Source organism: Hydra vulgaris, chromosome 05 (genome assembly GCF_038396675.1).
Source record: "Hydra vulgaris chromosome 05, alternate assembly HydraT2T_AEP".
Classification (NCBI taxonomy): Eukaryota; Metazoa; Cnidaria; class Hydrozoa; order Anthoathecata; family Hydridae; genus Hydra; species Hydra vulgaris.
In genome coordinates, this window is record NC_088924.1 from 35,463,323 (window position 1) to 35,481,078 (window position 17,756).

Below are 17,756 nucleotides of genomic sequence, written 5' to 3' on the forward strand. Positions count from 1 at the left end.
GAAAATAGAAAATATAGGAAATATGTTTTCTATATATTAATTATTCAATGTATTTCTATACATTTGATATATTTAAAGAACTTTTTACACTGCATTTTTAAAATTTATGTTTGTGTTATTTTCAAGCATTTTCTGATGCTTGAGGTTACAAGCTCAACATTTTCTGATGTTTGAGATTGCAAGGTCAATATTAAGATTAAAAGGTTAAAAAGATTTAATTTATCAACCAATGAGAAGAGAAAGAAGTGACTTAATTAACTTAATATCTTTTTTAAATGTATTAATAACTTTTACCAACTTCATTCATTAAGGAACTTTTATCTACAATCAAGACCAGCTGGAAGCGTCCGTGAATATATCCATAATCAATGATACATTAAACAAATTAAACCAGTATTGAATTTTAAAAATAACATGATGAACTTTATTATTACTTGGAAACCTTAACATTTTCAAATGTTGAAACCTCAAAAAAGTAAAAAGCTTCACTAAATGGGATTTGAAACCACATTCAAAATTGGGCTGTTTGCCATGCCTGTAGAATTTGATAACAAATAAAATGCTATGCTAATGTATAAAGAATGCAAATAAATTTTTAAACTTTTTTCGGATTTAATTTTTTTTTTTTTGACACTCTAAAAGTTCATTTTCTTCAGTAAAAGTTTTTTTTGAAAACAACAAATAATATTAATAAAAATAGTTAGAAAACCAGCTAAAAAAACAGTTAAAAAATAAAAATGTTATAATTCAAAGCTTGGAGGCTAAAATTCATCTTGCCATCTGAAATACTTGTACCATTTGTTTATTTTCACCAATTCAAATCCAGCGTTTGACTTTTTGTTCTTTTTTTTTTTGTAAAACATCATCACTGTTTATGTTTTACTCCGCAATTTATGCCTGCCCCATACTGCAGTAACACAGGACTTCATAACAAACAGCTGAAACCCTAACTGCACCCAATTTTGTAAAGCACTAATATTTTTAATGAAATAATATAGAAAATAAGAAATGTGAATTCAATATCAAATAATATAACAAAATGAAAAATAAATTAAATTATTAAAAATTAATAAACAAAAACTATAAAATAACAATAAGTACTTACCATACTGGTACCATCACTGGTAGAAAATTGGTCGAGATAGACAAATAGAATAAAATAATAAAATGATAAATTGTAATAAAAAAACTCAAATTACTACATGACACTGCTAATGTAAAAAACGTTATAAAATAAAATTTTATTAAAACCACAACTAGTCACTGATACTTTTTGGAGAAATACACGCTAGCCAATAAGATAGAGAAATATATGCAAATTTAGAAAAACAACAAAACCATACAAGGTTTACAAAAAACCTAAGGCTGCCATAGTTACATCGATCAAACTTTGCTAACAAATTAAAAGTATAGCATAGTGAACAGCCCGCAAAAAAATGTGTGTATGTTAAAAAATTGTTAAATAAATTAAAATGAGGTGAAACAGTTTTTAAACCATTTTTTAAAACATTTTTAATAACAACCAAATGATTAAAAAATATTTAGCAATAAGTTACTAGCGAAGTTTGTTGCCAACAATAAAAATGTTGTTAACCTATATTATTATTAGCACAACAAACAGTTTAGAATAGTCAGACAACTGAAATATCCTTATAAAAATGTCGAAGTAGCCAACAAGAATAACAATTTGACTGTCAATGGTATTTAATATTGGAAACATACAGTAGCATGCAAAAGTAACCGGACAAGAGCATAACTTGAGATAACTTTTAAATGAATAGTCCAATTTCTTTCAAATTTTCACTGAAGTGTCAAACAATTGATTACAAATCTAAAAACAAATGAATTTTTACTAAATCTAAGCAATCTATTCTTAAAAGTTCATTTAATTAAAATTTGCGCGTGCAAAAGTATCCGGACAGAAAAAAAAAAATTGAATTAGATTTTTTTATTAAACAATTTTTAAATTGAAAATACTTTATTTTAAAGTAAATTGCTTTAGTACTTTGTCAGGAAGCCCTTGGCATTAATTACTGTTCAAGAGGGAAAAGACATTGAGTCCACCAGCTTCATAATCACAATAGTTTTGATTTTTCCCCATTCTTGTTTCAGAGTATTCAATAAATCACTTTTACTTGTTGGTTTTCGACTTGAAATTTGTCGATCAATGAGCTTACATAGACATTCAATAGAATTAAGGTCAGGACTTTGCTAAGGCTATTCGATTATTCAAATTTCTTTGATTTTGAAAAAGTTTTTCACAAGGGTTGAAGTGTGCTTTGGGTCATTGTCCTACTAAAACATTCCTTCCTCAAGGCATTTTGTCTTTAACATGTGGTAGCATAACATCCTTAATTATATCTTTGTTTATATTTTTGTTCATTTTGCCATCAATCAAATGGATCGAACTGATACTATCTCTATTCAAGTTAGCCCAGTTCATAGTTCAACAGTTCGTTTGGACCTCAGTGTTTTACTGTTGGTAGCTGGTATTTAGGATCATTTTTATGGCCATTTGGTCAACAGACATATTTATTATTATCAGATCCAAATAATATAAACTTAAATTCATCACTAAAAAGTACTTTCAATCACTGTTTTCTTGCCCAATTCAAATGTTCATTAGCAAATCTTAAGCGTGCTTTTCAATTCTTTATATAAATAAAAAGTTCCTTTGAAGGACGTCTTTCAAATAGATTTGCAGACCTCAAAAGACGGTTGATTGTGTCAACACTACATTTTACATTATAAAGTTCTTTAATTTCAGCATTTACCAAAACAGCATTTTGCATGGAACATTTTTCAGGGCTTGAGGATGGATACTTCAGCAGGATAATGACTGAAAAGACACTTCAACCCTTGTAAAAACGAAAACAAAAAAATTCAATTAATGGAATTGGAAATTTCTATGGATGATGGAAGGAAATTCCTGACCTTAATTCTATTGAACATCTATGGGAACACATAGATTGACAAATTTCAGGTTGAAAACCTGAAATTTGTCAATCTATGTGTTCCCATAAATTTGATTTATCTTGTTTCAGAGTATTCAATAAATCAAATTTTCATAAATTTGAAAATTTGATTTATTGAATACTCTAAAACAAGAATTGGGAAAAATCAAAATTATTGTGATTATGAAGCTGGTTCAATGCCTTGTCACTGTCAAGCAGTAATTAATGCCAAGGGCTTCCCAACAAAGTACTAAAGCAATTTACTTTAAAATAAAGTAAAATATATTAGTATTTTAATTAAAGGAACATTTTACGATTAAAATGCTTAGATTTAGTTAAAATTCATTTGCTTTTAGATTTGCAATCAATTTTTTAACATTTCAGTGAAAATTTGAAAGAAACTGGATTTTTCATTCAAAGGCTGTTTCAAGTTATATCTTGTCTGGTTACTTTTGCATGCTACTGTATAAATATAAAACTATAAAACTAGGGTGGATATTTGCCTATGGGTGTCTGAATTAGTATTTCTTTTATTGACTTAGTGATACAAATAACAGTTGATACTGAAGGCCATATTGTTTTCAGATCCTTGTCATTTTTTATCATGTGCCAATGTTTACTTAATATATTTCTTATTTTTCTTCCTTTTTTGCTAAAGGGTATTATAACAGGTAGGACCTTTCCTTTTCTTCTTTTCTTTTAAAAAAAATGTTTAGTAATTACAACTAATTTAAAATACTCTGTAAATCTACTATCAGCACACGATTTCAGGATTAAATTGAAGATAATATCATTTTATTATATTTTAATCTATTTTAATTTATAATATTAAATATAATATATGATTTAATTTATAATATTACGAATATATTATATTTATTATTATAAATTAAAATAGATTAATTTTTAATATTAAATTATATTAAATAAGATAATAAATTTACCGCATCATGTCAAATGGATCTAAGACATGGAAAGGTTTTACATATGATAAAAACACAGAATCTGCCACTTGTAATAAATGTAAAACAACAATAATGTGTAAAGCATTTTCAACAAGTGGTCATCTTTTTCATCTTAAAAATCTTTTAAAAGGTTTTACAAATGATAAAAACACAGAATCTGCCACTTGTAATAAATGTAAAACAACAATAATGTGTAAAGGATTTTCAACAAGTGGTCATCTTTTTCATTTAAAAAATCTTCACAAAGACTAAAAAAGACCAGATGAAGACACAGATTTTGAAGTTAGAAATGTTTAACGTAAAATTATGTCATTTATAAAAAAGGAATCTGTAGAAGAAATTGTTTTAAAATTTGGGGGCAAAATTTGAATTTATAAGAAAAACTTTGTCTGATAATTCATGATGTTGTCAAAAAACCCTTTACTTGTAATGAATTTGGTGAAAAGTCAATACCATGTAGCAAAATAAGGAGTTGTTAAGAAAATGACTATGCAAATTCAATGTGGCTCAAGATTCTCTATTCCGATGGACAAATACACATATTTAAAAAATCAACCCAACTTATATTTAAATTTGCATTCATTACGCTTTGGAACTTGGGCTTGATTTGAATATTTGGGTTGCTTCCAGCTGAAAAATTTGTTGATATGGTTGAAAATAAATTATCCAAATTTAATTTATCTTTAAAGAAGTAATTTCCAGTATAACTGATGGTGCATCAGTTATGAAAAAATTTGGAAGACAAAGTTGGATGGAGCACCAGCTTTGTTATGCACATAGACTACATTTAGTAGTTTGTGATGTTCTCTACAAAAAACAATGATTTCAAATTTATTGAGCAGTGAGTGTAATGCATCCAACAGCCAGAATCCTGATGAAAATAATAGCAAAGATGACGAGACTGAAGAAAGCAATTTCATGACTTTAGTCATTTACAGTCAAAACAACAACTTGTTGTTTTGGCTTGACTGTAAATGCACATTTTTAATGCAATAAATCACTCCAACAACTTGTTGGAGTGATTTATTGCATTAAAAATGTATATTAAAAGCATTGATGGATTTTGAACACAACAATATTAACAATATTTCAGAGGAGGAATATTTAGTGGTGTTGACTGTAGTAATGGCGTTACAACCAATAAAACTCGGAATTGAAAGGCTTGGCTAACGCAATGCATCCTTACTTGATAAAGTTCATGTATTAGTGTTTATATTTGATGTTTTTGCTCAAAAATTTCTTTCTTTTCAGTTAAAATGCTGCAGTATGTGCAACAAAGAGTTGTCAAAAAATGGAATAAATATTTAGTTAGCTTTCTAAAATATTTAAATAATTCATCAAATTATAAACACAAATCACTTCCGCTGATATTGAAGAAATAGAATGCATTAATGATGGGATTGAAACATTGTTTATGGTCAAACCAAATTGATTGACTACATCTGAATTTACACTTGATCAAAATTTGGATGCTTCCATTACGAATATTATTCGAATTTAATGTTAATGAAGTTTATGTATGTTTTGAGAGTCTTAGTTTCAATGAATTATTTTGTATTTAATTTATTGATCTTTTTTCATTAAAAGTAATAGTATCAAAAACGCATTTTTTTGTGTGTTTCTTTGAATTACACATTTTTTTCCACCTAATTGGATAAATTCTTGCTTGTTACTTAATCCCAGGATTTCCCGAGAAATGAAACATTTATGCACCAGAATCCAGGGAATTACATTTTTATGGGAAATGAGAAACCCTAATCCAGACTTGCAATTGATCAATAATGATTTTTGTAGTTTTTGAAAAACAGTTGATTGTCTGACCTGTATTAAATGACAATCCAAGATATTTTAAGAAAATGCTTAAATTCCTTTATAGTTGGTTTTTAATTTTAACAACATTCTTAGTAATTAAATTTTAGAAAATTTTTTGTTTGTGCTTAAAAGCTAAATTTATTGTATTGTTTAATTTAAAGCTAAATTAAGTTGAGTCACCTTTTTTGTGGCTATGCTTTATATTATATATATATACATATATATATGTATATATACATTTATATATATATATATATATATATATATATATATATATATATATATATATATATACATACATACATACACATAGATGTGTATATATGTGTGCGTATATACGTGTGTATACACAAATATATATATATATATATATAAATTTGTATGTATATACTTATATATATATATATATATATATATATATATATATATATATATATATATATATATATATGTATATATACATATATGTATGTATATATATATATATATATATATATATATATATATATATATATATATATATATATATATATATATATATATATATATATATATTTGTGCTATGTGTAGTTATACAATTTAGGAATCATAATCTTGCACAAAAGTATGAAAAAAAACTTCGCAGTTATGTTCACACCATTATAAAAACTAAAGCATTTTATTGGATTGTATTAGTTTTGGTTTTTTTGAATACTATATCAATAGCGTGCAGACACTATAAACAGAGTGCACAGTTAACAATTTTACTTGGTATGCTTTTATGGATAATTTTTTCAAAATATTGCTGTTTGTAACTAATTATTTATATTTACTTTATTTTTGATTTATTATTTAGAAACGTCTGAATCGGTTTTCACAATATTGTTTTTTATGGAAATGCTAATCCAATCCTATGGAGTTGGAATGCAAACATTTTTAAAAACATCTTTTAATCGATTTGATTTTGCTGTACGAAGTCTATATTTATGTTTTTTTGTCAAAGATAAATATTATTAAAAAATAAAAAAATAGAAATAAAAATTATTGATCATAAAGTTTACTTCATTTACTTTTAGAATTATAATTTACTTTAAAAAAATTATTTTTACTTAGATTAGCCTAATATAAGATAGTAAACTTCTTTTCATATTCTTTATAAGCTTATTTTTCTGTATAATGATCCCAATAACTTTTTCATAAATATTTTATTGATCCCTTTAACCACATTATTATTAGAGGAAAAAAAGCTATTACCTATCTTCTCTTGCCTCCTTGTCCCATAAAACCACTTTTTTAGACTTCTAAATAAAAAGCACTGCCAACACAAGTCACTTCTTCCTCAATAATATTTAACAATTTTTTTTGACAGAAAAGATTTTTATCTTAAGTTAAATTCTTGAAAACAAGTTTTTTACGTAACATTTGAATCATGCAAATCCCCCCCCCCCCACCTTCTCCCTCTCTTATTGCCAGATTGAAAAAACTTCAGGCAATTATTATACAATAAATATTTTTATTTTAAAATGTTAATTAGTGAGTTTTGAAAGTAAACAGTTCTTGTTTTTAATTGTTTTTAGTAATAATATTACTCAATTTAAATTGCGCAATCTTCTGATAAAGATAATTATTATTCAATATTAAACTAATCATACAAATAATTTTCTAGCTTTTTTGTTTATGTATGGTTGATTATGCATATAAATAATTTTATAGGTTGTTTGGTTAAGTACTGCTGACCTAGCTTACAATTGGTTTTATAGCTCCAATAGTATAGGAATCAGTGTTTTACGATCAATACGACTTCTTCGAATATTTGAATTGACTAGGTTTCATTTCTTTAACTTTTCAAACATTAGTTATTAAAATATTTTATGTTTTGGTATATTTACTAAATATGCATACTTTTATTTATTTATTATATTTTGTTTATTTATTAAAATATATATATATATATATATATATATATATATATATATATATATATATATATATATATATATATATATATATATATGTTGATTAAAAGTATATAGTTTTGAAAAAAAATTGGTTAACATAAAAAATTTATTTTGAATTTTTTTGAATATTAAGTTTTATATTTTACCATTAAATAAGAAAATACAAATGAATCAGTTAGCATAAATTTTCTCAGCTTGTTAAATGTTGAGTGAGTTTTCAAATGTGTCTCAAAATTTTCACTGTCTAAAACCTTCTTACTTTGCTTACTTTCTAATAAAACTAACAAGTCATAATTTATTTTAAAATGCCTAATTTTCAGCAATGACATCCAAATTTGCTATAGCTAGATCTGAACTAATTGCCAGTCTGTTTAAAAAATCCGTATTTTGTGTCTATTAGTTATGTCTTCCTGGTAATTTTTCTCTATAATTTTTTTTTATTTCTAACCTCTTCAACCTCTTCCGAATATTTTCCAAATGGAAGAATGAAGTTTTCATAATTGCCCTTACATTTAAATAAGTTAAATAGAGCTTTATAAAAAATAATTCAATTGATATTGTTCTCTTGCCTATATATAAAGTTTATTTAATTTATTTTATGACAATTTATTTTCTTCATAAATAATTCTTGAGCAGTATCAATTCCAAATGCGCTGTTATTTCAAATGACTTTTTTTCTGAAAAATTCATGAACAGAGTTTTCATTGTTTGTATTCCAGCTTGCTGCTTAGGCACATCAGTTCAGACCTAATTCATATCTAAACTTTTCAGGATTTTTTTTTCTCCCATTTTGTCATTTTTTTTTTGTTCACTCTTCCATGTTTTAACTTTTAAATAGTTTGAAATGCAAAGAGCACATTTAAAAGTCTTAGCCTTGAAGAGGTCACTCTATACAACACACCAGTTCTATTGTTAATTGTTTCAAAAATTTACTATGGTAATACAATTAAATTGTGTGTCAAGTTTGATTTTTCACTTGATTGATAAGTTATAAGTTTACTCATAAAAAAATTATGCTCAAAGCAAGAAATGCGTAGAGAAAGCATCTTGCATTTTTTAAATGCAAATTCAAGATATTATTATTGAGATATTTTGAGAGAAAAATTCAACCAAAATTTAAGATATTAGGTCTTGATAAGTTTTGGGGAAGATCTAGTTTGGCAAGCTGTTTGTGGCTCTTGTCAACAGTCTACTTTCAGATAAATTCAAAAATTTGCACATGAAGATCACGCTTAAATCTTGAAAATTTGCACATGAAGATCACGCTTAAATCTTAAAAATTTGCACATGAAGATCACGCTTAGATCTTAAACTTTTTTTTTAAAGATTGCTTGAAAAATAATTAAGACCTAATTTCATGTGCCATAAAACCTAGTAGGTAAAAGTTGATTTTTCAAAATTATGGGTTTAGTAATAGTTTAGTAAAGTTGATTGGTTAAACTCGAAACCTTTGTATATATTACTTCTGCTTTGACTGCATTCCCATATTAATGCCATTTTTATCATATGTATGTAATTGTACTTTTTTGGTGATTACTTGAATTTGATAGAAATAAAAAAAAGGGTGTGTAATCAATTAGAGCTTTTACAAGTGTTTAGAGGTGTTCTGTAGGTGTTTTTGTACTTATAACTCTTTGAGGATAGCATAATAAAGATTCCTTGACTCTGTGGTAAGATAATACACGATCAGTAGATACAGTGTTTTTACTTATCCAATTAGAATTAGTGTTCAGAAAGTGCTGTTAATGTCTTTCTGTTTTTCCATTTCTTCTCAAATAATAGATAAAATTTTTTAATTTTGTTTATAAATACTTTAGATAATCTTTAGACAATCTGGCGTTTCTTATTTCTCCAATAACTTATCTAATAATTGCACCAAACTTGAAAATCTTTTTGGGTTTAAAGCAAATCATTTGTAAAATTGAAGTTGCCATTTTGCAATAAACAATAAACAATTAGTGAACAAATATGTGCAGAATGTTTTATTGGTTTGAACTACTAGTATAAAGTATAAGGTTCAACTACCATATTATCTTGCAATTATCTTAATGATAATATTTTATGCTAAATATTAAGTACAACACATAACAATAACTTTATGTTTGATAAAAAGTTTTGTTTTGAGTTTTTAGTTTGATAAAAAGTTACTTTTGTAAGAATTCAGCAAAAGATCTTTATTAAAAGCTGAAAACATTAATGATAAAAGACAATTACTATTTTAAAACAAAACAAAACAAAAGTCTTAAATGTTTATTCACAATTACTTAAGGTATCAAATTATTTTTGACAAAGCTGTCCACAATTTTAAAAGTTTTCTCTGCTGAATCAGTTAACATAGATCTGCATAAATAAATCTGCTACAGCTTTGAAATTTTTATGGCTTTTCTGCTGTTCAGGTATAAGACAAATATTAGGTTTAAAATTATTAAGTTTAAAAAATAAATTTATTGTTCTAGATTATTAAAATAACACACTGTATACTATGAATAAAAGGTTTATACCATAATGTTTTGTAAAAAAGCCAATATGTTTGGTTTTAAAAACATGCATTTGTTCACAAATTATTTTCTATAGATTTTGGACTTCAATGGAAAATATGATTTCATCATTGAGGAGCTCTATTCGGTCAATCCTTAGCTTGATTCTTCTTCTTCTTTTATTTATTTTTATTTTTGCACTACTTGGTATGCAGCTGTTTGGTGGCCAGTAAGTTATTTGAAATTAACCTTAATTAAAAATGACTTTTTTCATTTTAGCTTAGCCATAAACATAGTTTTAAATAATAATTTTTAGGTTTCATGCTTCACGAAGAATACAAGGTTCTCGGACTAACTTTGATAGCTTTCCCAAGGCTATGTTAGCTGTTTTTCAGGTAAAAGAAAATATTATAAGAACTTAGGGGTTATAGATCAAATTCTGAGTATATATTACTGTTTATATATCAATGGAGAAAATACTGTTAACAATGGTCTACTGAACTTTTTTTATTAGGAATTGGAAGGTGTACTGTTGTTAGCAACTAATTATCAGTCATTTTGTATGACAAAATGAATGGTGTGCAGTAGTTGTCTTGTGGGCAATTACTGGATGTGTCACTGGGGCTTTTGATCCTTTTTGCATTTACCAAAACATAATTTCAAAAATATATATATATATAAATATATATATATATATATATATATATATATATATATATATATATATATATATATATATATATATATATATATATACACAGAGGTGTGAAAATTATTAGACTCAACTAGATTTTTTTCAATAAAAATAGTTTTTATATTCTAAAAAGAATTTATTGAACAATTTAAAGTTACATTAATACTTTTTATGCATGCCTTTAGCCTTAAGTAACATTTCTATACGCTTTGGCATGCTTTCTACAAGAACTGGACATTTATTTTTTATTTCCTCATCATGGTGCCATATTTTGATAAGTTGTTTAATCAATTGAACTTTTGTGGTAATGCTGGTTTTCTTTAGCCTTTTCTAAACAACCGCCCATAAATTCTCTATGGGGTTCATATCTGGGCTGTTTCCTGGCCATGGCAATGTTTGTACATGGTTTTCTATTAAAAACTTTGTCACTGACTTGGCCTTATGGCATGGTGCACCGTCATACATGAAAACACAGTCTCCATCAGGAAACCAGTCTCTCAATTGAGGCAGCAGTTTTGTTTCCAAAACTTTCTTATACTGGTGCTGATTCATTGTACCTTCAACAATATATAAACGCTCTGTGCCTTTGGCTGAGATGATACTCCACACCATAACTGTGGTAGGATGCTTCACAGTCTGAGCAACACAAGTCTCAGAAAACTCTTCGCTTGAAGATCTCCTCACATATTGACTACTTTCATCACATATTGAAAACATGGATTCATCAGAGAAGCAGATCTGTAATCAGATAATATAACAGACTGCAATAACACAGCTGAGTATTGACTTGAATTAACAGATGAGTAATGAAAAGATCTTGAAAATTGACGGTTAAGTGTGAAAGAAAAAGGAATATGGGTTGGTTGGTGTTAGGGTAGAAATTTTTGTTTAAAGAAGCATGTGTAAGAAAAACTATTGAAATGTTTAAGTTACTCACCTTACTCCAATCACTTCCAAAGCGAGGTTTAACCTCATGGGCCCAGTTAACCCTTTTTTTAGCCATTGCCCTTGTTGTTTTGGCTTTCTTTCATTGCAGACGTGCTGGAAGACCTGCATTAATAAGTCTTCTCCTAATCGTAGAACTGCAAATATCAACACCATACTTCTCCAAGGACTTTTTTAAGTCTTCACTAGTGGCTCTTCTATTCACTTTAGCCAGATGGATATTTTTGCGTTGGGTTCTCGGGCTCACTTTGGACTTGTGTCCACAATTTCCTTGTCGTGCAGAATTGTAATCTTGCCCATTTTTAATAGCCTGGCTGATATGGCTTACAGATTTTTGTGAAATTTGTAGTCTTGAAGCTATTTCTTGTTGTGAATACGTTTTTTCTTCAAGCAATGTTTTTGTAGCAGCAACTTTTCTAGGTGAAAGATCTTTGGTTCTCCCTATAACCTCAAAATCTGTAGAAAGAAATAAAACAATTTATAATCAGACTTTTTATACATTTTAAAATGGAAGTTATAGCAAATAAACATTAATATGTTAATGGCTAACCATAATGATTTAATTAAACTCACCTTCAGCTTTTATTTTGATGAATGTACATTGATGAATGTATTTACAGTAAAAATTCTCCTTACAACAGCTGATTGACCACCTTTATCTTTATAGCAGTGTTGACAACCCACAAAGCTTATGCCTGGTTACCAAGTTACTAAAGGCATGCATACAAAGTATTAATGTAACTTTAAATTGTTCAATAAATGCTTTTTAGAATATAAAAACTATTTTTATTGAAAAAAACTTAGTTGAGTCTAATAATTTTCACACCTCTGTATGTATATATATATATATATATATATATATATATATATATATATATATATATATATATATATATATATATATATATATATATATATATATATATATATATATATATATATATATATATATATATATATATATATACATATATATATACTTTTTAAACATAACTATACATATATATATACTTTTTAAACATAACTAGGGGTGATGCAAGTTTGAACAATAAATGTTGTTGCAATGGAAGAAACAAGAAAAATTGAAAATTTAGTTTCTTCAGCAAGAGAATTGTTACAAAACAAAAACCAAATAAAATATCATGACTTAAAGAGGTTCTAGTTATTCTGAACTTAATTCACATATTGTAATGTAATGCGTTGTTTATTTTGAGACTTTTTTCAACAGACGCTTTGATGACTCTGGAAAGGCTTTCCGATGAGTGCTGACAACCTGCAAGAGGTATTGCTTTTGCTTTTCATCTTTCGTTATCGAAGAGTTGAAGGTCTGGATTAAAGCAACCCCTCTCTCTGCACAGTCATTAACTACTTTCATTTGCCTGGCAGTTTCCCTAAATTGAATATAAATTGGATCCATTTGTCTAAGGTCGGGTATCATCAAAAGAAAAACTTGAGCCTTCTCTGCTCTGTTGTCGATGAGAAGGTCAAAAAGATGAGATGTTCGACTTGTAATGTATGATTCCAATAGGTTTTGCCTTCAATTATCTTTGGTGACGTTTTCTTTTTGGCATGTCTAAGATTCTGAACCATGGCAGCTTTTGTATGAACATCAACGCAGGAGTCGAAAAAAGCCAAGCCAATCAAATATTCTGAAAAATATCATAGGTGTTTTTTGAAGGCTGTCATTGCTGTATCTCTAACAACATTGTTGTAGGTATAATCATTCAAAAATCTCATCAGTCTCAAGTCGTTATATGGGGCTCTTTCTGCCAAGGAAGCTTCATGCCAAAATATTCCATAGACTAAAGCAACAAACAGGCTGATGTCGGTCAAAGCTTTTCTTTCACGAGCAGTGAGAGTACTTGATTCTTGAAAAGAAGGATTTTGATGGAATATATGCCCTCTGCCACAGTTGAAGGAACTCCAAGTCCAAACTCTGAAGTGTATTAAGTACATTTAGAGATAGACCAGATGAACCAGTCTTGCAATCAATAAAGTATAAGCAATCCTCTCAAATCTTATTTTTTGAATTTCCATACCTTAAAACAAGTGATATTTGTTCAGTGTTAGAACAGTCAACAGCTTCATCACAAAGAATTGAAAAAAAATGAATGCTGATATTTTTTATTAAAACTTCCTCAATTGCTTTCCCACAAGAATCAATAAGTTGGTTTTGGAAAGTATATGATATTCAGGTTGCATTTTTTGGACTTAAAGAAAAATGATTAACAAATATATGATCACAAGTATCAACACAAAAATTTAAAAGCTCTATGAAGTTATCTACTCCAACATTTTGTCTGGAAGATTCCCCAATATTAGGATGATATTTGGTATCATCACTATATCCACATAATGCTAGATCATTTCTACCCAGAAACATTTTTGCTTTAATTATTGGAACTAATTTTTTTTTTATTTTCAGAAAGAAGTTTCAAATGAGAATTATTTAAATCAACCTCAATAACATTACTTTTGGAGTTGCAATGTGAAAGTGATGCATTAAACAAAACATAGACTTTCATGTAAAACACAACTTTTCTCATGTTTTTTTTTTAAATCATGAACAGCATTACCTCACTCTTGATGAAGCTTAAAAACTAAATTTAATATTCCAGACTTATTTTGAATATTAACACTAAACAAAGTACAAGGAAGGCAGTAAGCTCCATCTTCAATACTAGAATAAGCTAACCAAAGATAACTGGCTGAGCCATTCAATTTTAAATGATCATTTCACATTAGAAGATATTGAAAAAACAAATATAGAATTAGGACGATATACTTTGTTTACCATGTCTTACAAAAATGCATTGACTTTGCCAGCAGTTAAAAGTTTACCATAAGCAAGATATGTTGAAACATCATATAAAGAATTTGAGTCTTTATATAAAGGAATATGTGTTTATCTTATATAAAGTGTTTATATAAAGGAATATTACTGAATCAGAATATTGTGACTCAAACATTTTAGAATCTACAGAAGGTTCAAAAAGTTGAGTTTTTAAAAGCATTGTCTGTTTTAATGTTAATTTTAGATTGGATTTTAACATGTTTTGCAGAACTAACTTCTTCTGTGAAAGAAACATCAGATAATTGTTTTTTATTGAATTTTATTGAAATGAATGCTGGTAATTTTGGTAGACATTCTATTTGGTTACTTAAATTAATTTGAGAAGTCATTTCCAAAGTTGTTGAGCTTGGTACATTGAGGGAATGTTTTGATTTAAAACTGTAGTTTTCATTTGTTTCAATGTTTTGTTCATTTTTTAGAAAGATAAAGCTATATAACTATAAAAGCTATATTGTTTATCTATTGAGCGCTCTTAAATATGCAAAATTATACATAATAATATAAAAGTATACACTTTAATGATATGTTTATATATGAGCCTTTCAGTGCACACTTTGATTAACTTCATAAAAATAAAAGTGAAAATATATAAATGTAAATATAGATTGGTTTTTAAAATTCTCATTATGATTTTTAAGAAATTGTAGTTTAATGAACTTAATTTTTATTATTGGGGAAATTTATTAAAAAAGCAAAAAGCTACGACAAAATCAAATACGCTGACATTTAAATTTATGATTTTTCAAAAAGTGGAGTTAATCCAAGTGTGCACTGAGAGACTCATATGTATATATGCAGAGCCGGCCAGAGGGCGGTGCAAATGGTACAGTCACACAAGACCCCGCGATTCTGAAGGCCCCACGCTTCGAAAGGTTCATTGCATTTGGACTTAAAATCAGCCATAACAAAGCTAGCATATTTTTTTGATTTATGTGAAAAACATGTATATTATTAACAAAGTAACAATAATATTTAAAAAAGGCATGCACACTATATATGTTTTTTGAATGTTTTGTGTATTTCATATACAATAGAATAAAAGAAAACCTTATACTTTTGACTAAAAAATAAGTTTTTTGACAATCCTCTAAAGGTGTTCTAATTTTATAATTATAATAAAAATGTTAAATTGTAAAATTTTTGACTAAAAGTATTTTGTTTTTATAAATAAATAAAAAAATGTTCTATTTTTATAATTTACAATAAAAAAACGTTCTATTTTTATAATTTACAATAAAAAAACGTTCTATTTTTATAATTTACAATAAAAAAACGTTCTATTTTTATAATTTACAATAAAAAAACGTTCTATTTTTATAATTTACAATAAAAAAAGTTCTATTTTTATAATTTACAATAAAAAAACGTTCTATTTTTATAATTTACAATAAAAAAACGTTCTATTTTTATAATTTACAATAAAAAAACTATTTTTTAAACATTTTAGATTTTTTTTAAAATTTTCTTATTACTTTTACCCTTTTTGATTATTTTTTCCCGCCAAATCTTATGGTGTTGTTCTTTATCCAAATCTTATGGTGTTGTTCTTTATCCAAATCTTATGGTGTTGTTCTTTATCCAAATCTTATGGTGTTGTTCTTTATCCAAATCTTATGGTGTTGTTCTTTATCCAAATCTTATGGTGCTGTTTGAGCTGGGATAGCTCAGTTGGTTAAAGCACTGCTAAAAGTTTGGATTAATAGGTTTTAATCCTGGCTCTGCCTACTTAGCGTATGAGTAGTACTTTGGTACGAAGGGAACTCGTCTCAATTAACTCTGCTATTATGATGTTTCCTTCTCGACTAGTAAATAAATAATCTAGTTGACTAAATGAAAATTATTGTTTTTATAATAGCCAAAATTGTTTTTAGAAATTTCCAAAAATGACTTCTAGGGAAAGAGATGCTGGATGTAAGTATACATGTGGCTATGATAAATTAAAAAAGAAAAGAAAAAGAGAAAAAGCTGCGGTAAAATAAAGAGACAGTCTGGCAAAATTTTTAAAATCAGAAAAGCTGAAAGAAACTAATAATTATTATATACCTAATACCATCCTTATACTCAAAATACTCAATACTCAAAACTCAATACCTTAACGCTTTCACCATCCTTAATGATGGTGAAAGCGTGGATACGACAATTCAACAAAAGGAAAGTGTTAGTGAAGCAGAGGAAAACGTAAACAAAGAAGACTTCTCATCGATATCTAATAAACAAAATGAATCAGTTAAAAGTTTCCAGCTTCAAAACAATCAAGATATCAATGAAGATGATATAACTAGTATTACTATCAATGATCCCGGCACTTGATCTGAAAATATAAGTGATAAAATTAGAATGACAGTTATACAAAATGGCGTACAAGTTATACAAGTGAAAAATTAGGATTTTCTGAAAGATTATAATTATAGAAGTTTTAGCTGAATGCTATTATTTAAGAAAATTATGAATGGTGAACAGCACAAACGAAAGTGGTTATTATATTCCAAAACTAAGGGCTCCACATTTTGTTGTGCATCTAAATTCTCATCAAATACCGCTGCTCTCTGTTTAAATGGATTAAAACATTTAAGTTCGCAATTGCAAAGTCGCGAAAGATCAGAATACCATTCAAAAGCCATGTACAAATTGTTACAGCTGGAAAATAATTTTAAACTTGGAAAAACTATCGACATAGAACATGATAAAATAAAAATAATTAAAAATAAAACACAGCACTTAAAATGTGCTTGTGAATGAATAGTTGCGTGTGTTCCATATTTATCAGAGCATAATTTGGTGTTTAGAGGAAGTAGTGATGTTTTATATACCCCGCATAGCGGTAATTTCTTGGGTCTCATTGAATTACTTGGAAAATTTGACCCAATTATGAAACAGCATTTGGATCATTGTGTTGAATTGGCACAGCTTTCCTATTTATCTTATAAAATACAAGATGAGCTGATTTGTAATTTAGCTAAAAAAATTAAAAGTGAAATGTTAAAAGAAGTTAAGCAAGCTAAGTATTTCACAATTTTATTAGATTGCCAGATTTAAGCCATAAAGAACAATTACCTGTTGTTTTAAGTTGACTTCATGTAGATAACTTTGAAGATGTGAGTATAAAAGAACGATTTAT

The 17,756-nt window shown here is 27.2% G+C and overlaps 1 protein-coding gene across 4 annotated transcripts in view; it reads left to right on the plus strand.

Annotated features, from left to right (window-relative positions):
• The window catches only part of LOC100204665 (voltage-dependent L-type calcium channel subunit alpha-1D), a 196,755-nt gene that overhangs the window by 97,471 nt on the left and 81,528 nt on the right, over nt 1-17,756 (plus strand). For all 4 annotated transcript variants that reach the window (XM_065798025.1, XM_065798024.1, XM_065798026.1 and 1 more), the window contains 5 exons: nt 6,315-6,481; nt 6,567-6,679; nt 7,424-7,536; nt 10,243-10,374; nt 10,462-10,540. In XM_065798025.1, coding sequence (XP_065654097.1) covers nt 6,315-6,481; nt 6,567-6,679; nt 7,424-7,536; nt 10,243-10,374; nt 10,462-10,540 — 604 coding nt within the window. The remainder of the gene's footprint in view (nt 1-6,314; nt 6,482-6,566; nt 6,680-7,423; nt 7,537-10,242; nt 10,375-10,461; nt 10,541-17,756) is intronic.